This window comes from Salarias fasciatus, unplaced genomic scaffold (genome assembly GCF_902148845.1).
Source record: "Salarias fasciatus unplaced genomic scaffold, fSalaFa1.1, whole genome shotgun sequence".
In the NCBI taxonomy this organism is placed as follows: domain Eukaryota; kingdom Metazoa; phylum Chordata; class Actinopteri; order Blenniiformes; family Blenniidae; genus Salarias; species Salarias fasciatus.
In genome coordinates, this window is record NW_021941376.1 from 860662 (window position 1) to 872774 (window position 12113).

The window sequence follows — 12113 nt, forward strand, 5'->3', positions numbered from 1 at the left end:
GAACAGGCCAACGGCTTCATCTGAACATAAATAAGTGTGCATGTATGAAGGCCTGCTTCTAGTGAAACAATAGCTGCACTTCCCCTGACCCCCCCGACCTCCCCTGTCCCCCCCTGACCCCCCCCGACCTCCCCTGTCCTCCCCTGACCTCCCCTGTCCTCCCCTGACCCTCCCCCGACCTCCCCTGTCCTCCCCTGACCCCCCCCGACCTCCCCTGTCCTCCCCTGTCCCCCCCCTGTCCCCCCCGTCCCCCCCTGTCCCCCCCCGTCCCCCCCCGTCCCCCCGTCCTCCCCTGTCCTCCCCTGACCTCCCCTGTCCTCCCCTGACCCCCCCCCGACCTCCCCTGTCCTCCCCTGACTTCCCCTGTCCCCCCCCTGTCCCCCCCCGTCCCCCCCTGTCCCCCCCGTCCCCCCCCTGTCCTCCCCTGTCCTCCCCTGACCTCCCCCGTCCCCCCCTGTCCCCCCCCTGTCCCCTCCTGTCCCCCCCTGACCTCCCCCGTCCCCCCCGTCCCCCCCTGTCCCCCCCTGACCTCCCCCGTCCCCCCCGTCCCCCCCTGTCCCCCCCTGTCCTCCCCTGTCCTCCCCTGACCTCCCCCGTCCCCCCCTGTCCCCCCCCTGTCCTCCCCTGTCCTCCCCTGTCCCCCCCCGTCCTCCCCCGTCCCCCCCGTCCCCCCCTGTCCTCCCCTGTCCTCCCCTGACCTCCCCCGTCCCCCCCCGTCCCCCCCTGTCCTCCCCTGACCTCCCCCGTCCCCCCCCTGTCCTCCCCTGTCCTCCCCCAACCTCCCCCGTCCCCCCCCGTCCCCCCTGTCCTCCCCTGTCCTCCCCTGTCCCCCCCCGTCCTCCCCCGTCCCCCCCGTCCCCCCCCGTCCTCCCCTGTCCTCCCCTGTCCCCCCCCGTCCTCCCCGTCCCCCCCCGTCCCCCCCCGTCCTCCCCTGTCCTCCCCTGACCTCCCCTGTCCCCCCGTCCCCCCTGTCCCCCCCGTCCTCCCCCGTCCCCCCCTGTCCCCCCCCTGTCCTCCCCTGTCCCCCCCCTGACCTCCCCCGTCCCCCCCGTCCCCCCCTGTCCCCCCCTGACCTCCCCCGTCCCCCCCTGTCCCCCCCCTGTCCTCCCCCGTCCTCCCCTGACCTCCCCCGTCCCCCCCCCGTCCCCCCCGTCCCCCCCGTCCCCCCCTGTCCCCCCCTGACCTCCCCCGTCCCCCCCCGTCCCCCCCTGTCCCCCCCTGTCCCCCCCCTGTCCCCTCCTGTCCCCCCCTGACCTCCCCCGTCCCCCCCGTCCCCCCCTGTCCCCCCCTGACCTCCCCCGTCCCCCCCGTCCCCCCCGTCCCCCCCTGTCCCCCCCTGTCCTCCCCTGTCCTCCCCTGACCTCCCCCGTCCCCCCCTGTCCCCCCCCTGTCCTCCCCTGTCCTCCCCTGTCCTCCCCTGTCCCCCCCCGTCCTCCCCCGTCCCCCCCGTCCCCCCCTGTCCTCCCCTGTCCTCCCCTGACCTCCCCCGTCCCCCCCCGTCCCCCCCTGTCCTCCCCTGACCTCCCCCGTCCCCCCCCTGTCCTCCCCTGTCCTCCCCCAACCTCCCCCGTCCCCCCCCGTCCCCCCTGTCCTCCCCTGTCCTCCCCTGTCCCCCCCGTCCTCCCCCGTCCCCCCCGTCCCCCCCCGTCCTCCCCTGTCCTCCCCTGTCCCCCCCGTCCTCCCCCGTCCCCCCCGTCCCCCCCGTCCTCCCCTGTCCTCCCCTGACCTCCCCCGTCCCCCCCGTCCCCCCCGTCCTCCCCTGTCCTCCCCTGACCTCCCCTGTCCCCCCCGTCCCCCCCTGTCCCCCCCGTCCTCCCCCGTCCCCCCCTGTCCCCCCCCTGTCCTCCCCTGTCCCCCCCCTGACCTCCCCCGTCCCCCCCGTCCCCCCCTGTCCCCCCCTGACCTCCCCCGTCCCCCCCTGTCCCCCCCCTGTCCTCCCCCGTCCTCCCCTGACCTCCCCCGTCCCCCCCCCGTCCCCCCCCGTCCCCCCCTGTCCCCCCCTGACCTCCCCCGTCCCCCCCCGTCCCCCCCCGTCCCCCCCGTCCTCCCCCGTCCTCCCCCGTCCCCCCCTGTCCCCCCCCGTCCCCCCCTGTCCTCCCCTGTCCTGGCGTGAGGACTGTCCAGTGAGCTGCTGTGGTGGTTTGTGTTCAGGCGCCTGGTGGGGACCACTGGGATGCCTGGGGTCCTTATGGGGAGTGCAGTCGCAGCTGTGGCGGTGGAGTGACCACGAGGAGCAGACGCTGCATCACTCACAGGTCAGTCGCAGCCGGGGCGTTTGTAAGTATCCAGAATACTTTTCTAATGATGGAAATGGAGACGGACGTTGTGAATGTGGTTGAGATATTGTCCCAGGTGGGAACACCGTGTCGTGGTTTGGTTCACATCTCCGTGACGAGACGCTGCTGCTAACAATTACATGTGGTGCAAACATACTTTGACTAACTATTTTTGTGAAAAGTGCTAGATCTCTGTGGAAGGGTACGGTTCACTTTGGAATTGATACCCGGTACGGTACCTGGGAATCGATGCCGGTACTCAGCGGTACCAGCTGTCAGTACTTTTGTTTACGTGGTAATAAATGTTCACTTGTTGCTGGCAGCAGACAACAAGTCGCTAACGGATGCTAGCGCGCTAACGGTGCCGAATGCAGGGGTGGTCGCTGTAGCTCTGAGGCTGGTCACTACTCAGCCTGAACCAGGAACTCCCAGATTAGAAGGGTTCCTGGGGGGGGGGGGGGTCCTCCCAGCACCCTGTTTGGATCCTGTGTTGGCCAGGAGGGGTGTGACTCGAGTGATGGGGGCGTGCTTGATGGGCTTGGGATGGGGCGCCTACCCCTGGACTCGGCTCAGGGTGGGGTTGGCTGTACGGGGTTCCCGCCCGTTGCCCAAGGGCAGTGGGTAGAGCTCCAGCTGCACAACAGCAGGACAGCATCCTCTCCACTCCCAAAAGAAGAGATTGGGAGAGAGGATGTAGCTGAGGCTGTGGGCGGGGGATGGGTGTGTGTGTGAAAGTGTGTATATTTGGGAGAGTCATTGGTGGGGTTGGGGGGTGATGATTGGTTGGCTCTGATTGGGCCTCTGGTCTTGCCAATCCAGGGGCTGGGCCATGATGTGGTGGCTGGAGCCAGGAGGCTGGGGGATTGCTTCTTGTGCTGGGGGGGGGGGGTCTTCCTGTGCCCTCCCTCAGGTTCCTCCTGGCTGGGGGGGGTCTTCCTGTGCCCTCCCTCAGGTTCCTCCTGGCTGGGGGGGGTCTTCCTGTGCCCTCCCTCAGGTTCCTCCTGGCTGGGGGGGGTCTTCCTGTGCCCTCCCTCAGGTTCCTCCTGGCTGGGGGGGTCTTCCTGTGCCCTCCCTCAGGTTCCTCCTGGCTGGGGGGGGTCTTCCTGTGCCCTCCCTCAGGTTCCTCCTGGCTGGGGGGGTCTTCCTGTGCCCTCCCTCAGGTTCCTCCTGGCTGGGGGGGGTCTTCCTGTGCCCTCCCTCAGGTTCCTCCTGGCTGGGGGGGTCTTCCTGTGCCCTCCCTCAGGTTCCTCCTGGCTGGGGGGGGTCTTCCTGTGCCCTCCCTCAGGTTCCTCCTGGCTGGGGGGGTCTTCCTGTGCCCTCCCTCAGGTTCCTCCTGGCTGGGGGGGGTCTTCCCTGTGCCTCCTGGGCTGGGGGGTTGGGGGTGCAGCCCTCTCTTGGGAATGTTTTTGCTGACCCCCTTGGGTCTAGCGGGGTGCTGGGCATGTATGTGCAAAGGTTTGTGCCACACACACACACACACACACACACACCGGATCTGACCGCCGGGCCTCTCCAGACCTGCAGCCCCCTGTACAGGTCCCAGGCTGCAGCCGGCTCGCTGAGGCCCGGCGGTGTGTGTGAGGAGTGTACACTGGCCTCTGCCAGCTGCTGGAACTGCTGGTTTTGGAATCTGCAGCGCTCGAGTGTGTCTGGAAAGATGAAGAGAGACCTGCACAGTGTGGTGTTGAGGCTGATGGGGTATTTGTAGGCACCAGCATGTGCACACATGCTGTATGAATACAGCTAATTGTGAGGAGGGGAGGGTGGTGGGGGGGCAGACTATTATTTTGGTTGTAGAAGAATGCCTTGAAGTCTGGAGGACATGGACTGGCTTCACACTGCAGGGAGGGCTCCAGCAGGACGGCCTTCACTGTTCTAGCTGGAATGGCTTCAGAGGTAGTTTTCGACTATCGGCACCGACTCATGGCTTTCCTTCACTGTTCTTTGGGATTTAGAAAAAAAACCTGCGGGTTTGTGAAGCTGTCCTTTCTCATGTTTGCCTGAAACAAGATGACACACAGCTTTTATTGTGAATGCTGTGTGATTGCTGGAATTCAGCTGGCATGTTGCCTCACGCAGCACATAAAGCGACCTGCATTCATGAGGTGTGAAGTGGTGTGTGTCTCATTCAGCTCCTCCAGTCGGTGCTGGAAGAACTAAGCCGTTCTTTAAGGACTTTCACAGACAAATACTCCACTGAAGGCAGTATCCTAGTCTGAAAATCCACACGCTTAAAAGCTTCAAGGAGCTTTGAAAAGCAGCGTCAGGTTTTAGCGTCTGAACTAGTCTGAAGATTTGTCTGATCGTTCTTTCAGTTGTTTGAGATCTGGGATAGTGTGGGACGGTGTCTCCTGGTCTTTCTGTCCCAGTGTTCTCTGGGTTGGTAGAGCAGATCGTCCCTCAGCTGGGGGGTGGTTGGTTTCCCATCTCGCACTGGCCATATGTTGAAGTGTCCTTGAGCAAGACACTGAGCTCCTAATGCCTCCACTGGTGTGTGAGTGGGCCGTGTAGATGTAGGCTGTGTTCACGTTGGACATCCTGCAGCCGGGATTCAAACCCGGATCCCCCGTGCTCCGAGTAACTGGTGGGGCAGTGTGTGTGTGTATGTGTGTGTATATGTGTGTGCGTGTGTGTGTGTGTGCGTGTGTGCGTGTGCGTGTGTATGTGCGTGTGTGTGTGTGTGCGTGTGTGTGTGCGTGTGTGTGTATGTGTATGTGCGTGCGTGCATGTGTGTGTATGTGTATGTGCGTGCGTGCATGTGTGTGTATGTGCGTGCGTGCGTGTGTGCGTGCTTGCAATACCTTGTGGACTGAATCTGCTTCACTCGCTGTACGCCCGGCGTTACTTTCATCGGTTGTCTGACTGTCAGCTGCAGCAGCGCCACTGTCGGCTCACTCGGTCTGTCAGCCTCTCAGTTCCCACCAACATGGGCAGTGGCCAATCAGCGCTCAGTTTTTAAATGATGTCGTAGTGCGACTGCGAACTGGAGCCCCTCCTGCTCAGTCTGGTTGGTCTCAGCTCCTGGTTTTTTCTGTTTGCAGTACGCACTACTCTGGGAGTGTGGTGTGGATCAGAGACCAACAGCCACCCATCCTGACTCACGGTAGAAGCTCTTCAGGAGGACGAGCTGTAATCTCAGGCAATAAGCTTAAAAAATGTACAATATAGTTTGGCTGCAGTTCTTTCTGGTGACACCGGGGGGGGGGGGGGGGGGGGGGGGGGGGCCTCCTGCCCCTCCTGCCCCTCCTGCCCCTCCTGCCCTCCTGCCCCTCCTGCCCCTCCTGCCCTCCTGCCCCTCCTGCCCTCCTGCCCCTCCTGCCCTCCTGCCCCTCCTGCCCCTCCTGCCCTCCTGCCCCTCCTGCCCTCCTGCCCCTCCTGCCCCTCCTGCCCCTCCTGCCCTCCTGCCCCTCCTGCCCTCCTGCCCCTCCTGCCCTTAATGACCACCCCGCTGTTCTCGATGCCCGCCCATGGGAGCATGCCCTGCCTGGCAGCAGCAGCGTGTTCGGGCTTTTCCAGAGGTCACAGGAATAATCCAAATGACTGTGAACGGATGCAGAGCTCGCCGTGTCTTCCAGATGTCATTCGGCGTGCAGAAGGTGGATGTGCACGTTGATGTAGACGTCCAGTGGAGCTGTAGCACCAGGCCCACAAGCATCTCCACTTTCTCACAGTCCTGGGAAGAATCAGTCCTCAGAGCTGTTGACTGGTCTGCTTTCGCTCCATTCAGTGTTCCTGTGGTTCTTCAGCTGCTCTGTGGCACCCAGGTAGGAAGTGCACAGGGCATTAACGCCACCTGACCCCCCCATCCCACACACACACACACACACTCTCAACTATTCACAAGTATTTTTTGTCAGGTGCATAACTTTCTGTATTAGTATTTTCTGTACTTGCGGAGTCGTTCTCGCCCCTTATGCAGGAGTGTTTGAGGAATCTTTGTCTCGTCACACTGGAGTAATGATGGAGGGATTCTAACCCTAACCCCATGCCAGTCAAAACTCACAATCTGCTGAACGTGGTATTGACAAGCCTCAACTCTGCAGGAAATGGCTTCAGTTTGTTGTCAAACTTCTCGGATAATCCTGGCCAGTGGCCTTGAAGCTGAGGAGCGTTTCCTGCTGGAATGTGAGTGTTCTTTAAAGGTGATGTTAGGTTAACACGAAGGAGGCATCCTGCATCCCCTCAAGCTACTGAGAAACTCTGCTTCACCATGAAGAGCCCTGGCTCACACACAAGCACTCCAGGTCAAAGGTCACGTGCTTCCTTCTGCCCCTGATACATGTGGATGTGTTTGTGAATCCAGGGTTCGGGTTAGTGTGGGCGTGTCCGTCCCAGCAGCACCTCGGAGTGAACTTCCAAACCAGTGGGATTGTCTTGTTTGAAGGCAGACGCCAACCAGGCAGAACATGTCTCTTTAACATGTCCAAACCTTTCTCTTTCCGTGTCTTTCATATTGTGGTGCATTTGAGTGACGGCAAACTGTCGGAAATTCAGTTTGTTCTGGATGGTATGAGAAGCAGCAGGAGCTGAGTGATGGGAATCGTTGAATATTTATTGTTGGCGTCTCCAGATGCTTTTTCTGATCAGCTTAACGGTGAATTCCAGCTGAGAGACTGCAGTGAGTTCAGATGACAGTTAGTTTGGAAATGGGAAGGAAAAAAAAACTGTAGACGAGTGTCACGTTGTAGCCTCTAGTGTTCATGAGTCTGTTTTTGTTGGCCTGATGTACTTCACTCCACACTTGGCCCCACATCATTCATACTCCAGAGACTCCACCTGAAAACCCTCCCACTAATCCTGAAACGACCTGGCCCCACCCTACCGGCCCACAGTCCGTGAAGCCAAAGCCCCCCCAACAGCCCGGGGGGGGGGGGTCCTCCTCCTCCTATGTCCACAGTCAAGAAATCACTCCAAACACATCTGTTCAACATTTTTTCCTCCACTGGTTTTATTTTCTTGCAGTGTTTTTTTGAGCGCCTCAGAAAGTGTTGATTGATGATCGGTTGGCACGGAGTTGTTGTTCCGGTGGTCTTGGCCTCCAGGCTGCTGGTTTCTCTTCGGTGGAGCTGGGATGGGTTGTGTTGTGTTGTTTCATTCAGTGAGCCTTCCTCCCGGCTGCTTCTCACTCAAATGAACTTTGCCATATCTTGTCTGTGAGATTTCCCTGAATCACACCTTTAAACCCTGTGATTTTGACAGGCTGAATCACGGTGTACTTTTCCAGGAACTCCCCTTTCACTCTTAGTTCACTTCACATAAGTTACTGGACGTCCATCAAGGACACGTAGAAGCAGGCTCCAGGTTATTTTGTCAGTCAAGACCTGTAATTTATTTCCATGACTGTCACTTTTTCACTTTGTCACTTTCACACTGTCCTAAATAGGGAAAAAAAGTCTCTTTTCCTGAGTGAGAAGTTGTTTGGAGCAGCTGTTTGCAGCTGAGGCGACCATGCAGGCTGCTGTCTCGCAGCTCAGCGGCGAGAACGCCGGTATTTGAAGAGTGTCGACACTGAGGCTCACTGCTGTGTTCAAGAGGAATGCTGCTCAGTGTCACAGCTGAAGCTCATTTCAGTCCCATGCTGTGTTTGGATTAGTTACTTTCTTCAAATGTGTATGCCCAATAAATGAAAACGGTAAAGTTTCATTAAAATTATAACTTGAACAACTGTAAAGATGGATCTGTAAAGTTCACACTGGGGATTATTTTCTGCTGGATGGATGCAGGCTACTAATGTAAGTAAGTAAGTAGGTAAGTAAGCTTTATTTGTATAGCACTTTTCCCCGACCAGGGTCACAAAGTGCTTCACATAAAAATAATCTGTACAAAATACAAAATACAATCAATAAAATAACAAATATGCAAGATAAAGCAGTACCATGCAGGCCAGAACACAAATAAATATACAAGATAAAAACAGTACCATACAGGCTAAAAGGCTTGTTCAAAGAAAAAGGTCTTCAGCTGCTTTTAAAAAGAATCGAAATTGTCCAGAGCCCTGAGCGAGCAGGGAAGCTCGTTCCAGAGCCGCGGTGCCGCTGCCTTAAAGGATCTATCCCCACGAGTTTTGAAACATGTGCGGGGAACCATTAACAAGTTTTGGTTGGAGGACCTCAAGCAGCGAGGGGAAGCATAGGGCTGGATCAGGCCCCTGATGTCGTCCGACGCCTGCCCGTGTAGAGCCCGACACGTCAAGACCAGGATTTTAAAATGTATCCTGAATGAAACCGGGAGCCAGTGTAGGTCCTCACTAGGGATGCACATTTTATATTTTTTCTATGACTGATAACCGACGCCCTTTAACCGGTTAATAACCGGTAACCGATCAGATTTAAGGCCCGTCCTGCTTCACATGTCTGCGGGGTGTGCGTTGTGCATTGGTCTGCACGGACCGATCCGCGGACGTCCGCGCAGCAGCCAGAATTTGTGACCGCGTTGCGCGCAGGTCGCGCCGGTATACGCATCGCCAGAACGCCACAGAAAACAAAACGTGACGGTAAAAGTGACGGCAGCCGGAGCTCCAGCCCGATCCGTCCCTAACCAGAGGGAAAATCTCGTGGACGAGACAGCAGACTGTCCGGAGGGAGAAGGTCTGCCGACAAAATCGCTCCGGCGCCGCCCCCGCAATTCAGATAAAAGAAAAAAAAAAAGGCTAAAGTAACTTTAATATTAAATGATAACATACTGACAATGTATGTGCTTAATTTTCTCTAAATAATCTGTAATAAAGGAGCAGAGAAACAGTCTGTAGAGCCGGAAAAGCTTCTGGAGGATGTGTGGAACACTGCGCCTGAACGTGCACAGAAAGAGCATCGGTGGAGCGCCGAGGCTCCAAAGCGACTCGAAGCAGGACGACCTTTAAACGCCCTGCTGAGCGGCTCCATGCTGCCGCTCCGACATTCCAACACACCACCATTTAGACAGATCACCATTCCGAATTACTGCTATTCCGACACGCAAACGTCTCACCATTCCGACACGGAAATGTGCGCTCAGCTGAGTGACTGACTCGGCACAGTCCGGTGCTGAACTGCAGATTTACAATAACAGCAAATTCTCATCTGAAATGTAAAAAAAGCTACAAGATTTAGATATAATTAACAGCACTGTAGGCTTCAATCGTCTCCTGTTGTTTTTTTTAAATTATGTGGAGAGCGAGCGCGCCGGTGATTTCTTTGTGTGTTCTGATTAATTTCCTAAATAAAGTTTTAGCTTCTGAAATCCGATTTTTAAACAGTTCTGATGGAGCGTAATGTTGATCTGGGGGGGGGGGGGTCCCAAATGCTGAGGTCCCAAATGCTGAGGTCCTTGGCATGGGGCCAATGACAAAGGCAAACCATCTTTTATAGCTCTGACCTTCTCAATAAAAAAGTTCAGGAACTCATCACTTCTGATATTACAGTGAGCCGAGGTGGCAGGGACAACAGGTGATACAACAGAACTGACTGTATCAAAAAGCACCTTGGGATTCTTTTTGTTGGAGGAAATCAGCTGATGAAAACAGGTCGCCCGAGCCTCCTCTAACTTCTTATTTAAGGAAGCTATGAGGTCCCTTCAATGAAGCCTGTGGACCTCCAGTTTCGTAGATTTCCACAAACGTTCAGTTTGGCAACATGTTCTCCTTAGACTCAAAATTGCATCATTGATCCAGGGACAGGACTGTTTGCGGCACATAATATTAGTTTTAAGTGGTGCTACTTGATCCAGAATAGACCCACAGTGACTGTTAAAACAGTGCATAAAATCATCAATGTCAGTGCAGTCATTAAAGAGAGAAGGGTCGAACCTCTCACAGAGATGCGTGGCTGTTGCCTCTGTGGTAATCCTCCTCTCTGACTGAGATGGAACACACCTGGACTCAGGTGGGGCACTTGGTTCAAAGAAGACACAGTGATGGTCACTCAGATGCACATCTTCCACACAGACAGTGTCAACATGCAGACCCAAAGAAAAAACGAGGTCCAGAGTGTGATGTTTGGTGTGGGTGGGGCCTGACACATGTTTAAAGTTAAAAGCCTCAGTCATGGATAAAGTTCAGTTGCTGGGCTGCATGTGTTATCATCAATATGTAAGTTGAAATCACCCATAAGCACCACTCTTACCAGGCGGATTATTGATGATAAAAAGTCAGAGAAATCCCTTAAAAAGCCCCCAGCAGGGCCCGGAGGGCGATAGATTAAAATACAATAAAACATGTCTGAAGTGCCAACTTTGATCACAAGTGCTTCAAAGGATGAGAAGTGCTCAGTGTTCATAAGACCACAGGTGTCCCGGTCCCGGTGCACCACGGCCAGACCTCCTCCACGGCGGCAGGGGCGGGGCCTCCCAGAGCCAGGCAGCCTCAGGACACAGTTCATTTAAAGAATGAACTCATCCTCCTTCTGCCACGTTTCAGCAAGGCAAAAGAATTGGAGTTTCTCCCTGATGAAAAACTCATGAAGGGAGAAGGCTTTGTTTGCTATCGAGCGTGAATTAAATAATCCGATCCTGCACGATGAGAGGGATGGCGAGTCCGTGCGGCTCGCTGTGCGCAGCGGGATTGGCTGCAGGCATCTCCCACGGTCACGTGACGACCAGCTGGCCCGGCGGCAGGACCCACGCTGCTCCGGGGATGTAAACACTGGGAATCGGCGAAAAACCGACGACCACATAGCGCATTCAGCGGGGATCCAGCGCTGCGGAAGAGGAGCACGGCCGTGCAGAGAGGCTGCGAGAGGCGGAAGGACGTCGGCGGCGTCGGTCGTGTCCCGCAGGAGAGGAACCGGGCGCAGCCGCCTGTAGCCTCGGTGAAGTCCTCCACGAGCAGCGTGCTTCATTACACGCTTAACCCGGACCTGGACACCGGCTCGGCAGCCTCTTTTCCTCCTCTTTCGATCACCCGGAGGGCGACGAAGAGGCAGCAGGTAATCCTGCGAGGTGGGGGGGCAAACAAACGGTGGAGGGAACGCCTGCTTGGAGCCGTCCCAGTCACGACAGAGGCATTCCGGAGACTCCTTAACTCTGAGAGAGCTGCGATCATAAGACCTCACAGCACAGACACAATCACTGTCCGTCAAAGTCGCTATGACAGCGAGAACGACCAAAAACAACCCAGGGAGTCGGCACAGGAGCAGGCGAGCAGCCCGAACAGACGCAGGCGCCATCTTGCTTCCAAATGTGCACAAAGCAGCGGTGCTGCTGTCTCTGTGCTCACTTTCACTGGACACACTGTACTGACCTGACTCTGATTATAGGACGACTGTTTCTCAAAATCATTTTGTGAAAATAAAAACATGTTGAAAACAATAAGGTTCCTCATAAAACAATTTATTATTGTACAATTATTCTAGGAAATTTCACAACAGAGATATCATTTCATGTGATTTAAGATCCAGAAATATTACTGCAGTATTAAATAAACTTTATTCTCTTTCTCAAAATCTGAGGCTGACTCGGTGCATAAGCAACAATTAAGAAGCTCAAAGGTTCAATAACTGCATCAATGATGTAAATAACTTTAGAACCATCAAATTCAAGTTCTATTCAGCTTCATGAACATTAATAATTCAGTCTAATATATCTTGGCTGCTTGGCAGCAGTTTGTTGACTCTGCGGTGTTGAACCATCAGTTTGAACTTTGCCTCTGCCGTTTGCTCACTGGTCCAGAGTCCAGCTCCTTCCTTCCAGATGCTCACATTCCTCCAGTTTTCATCAGATCACTGCTACGCTCCACCGGCAGTTTGGCTCCATCTAGCAACGCGGATGTGTAACGACAATCTAGTCCTCGATTACAGTACGACCCCCAGGAGTTAATTTGTGCCGGATCCTGCCGGAACGGGATCTTGCTCCTCTTGATTTTGA

General features: G+C 56.2%; 1 protein-coding gene across 1 annotated transcript in view; it reads left to right on the forward strand.

Moving 5' to 3' along the window:
- The window catches only part of paplna (papilin a, proteoglycan-like sulfated glycoprotein), a 174125-nt gene that overhangs the window by 6889 nt on the left and 155123 nt on the right, over positions 1–12113 (forward strand). The window contains 1 exon segment of the mRNA XM_030087215.1: positions 2152–2255. Within this exon segment, the coding sequence (XP_029943075.1) occupies positions 2152–2255 (104 nt within the window).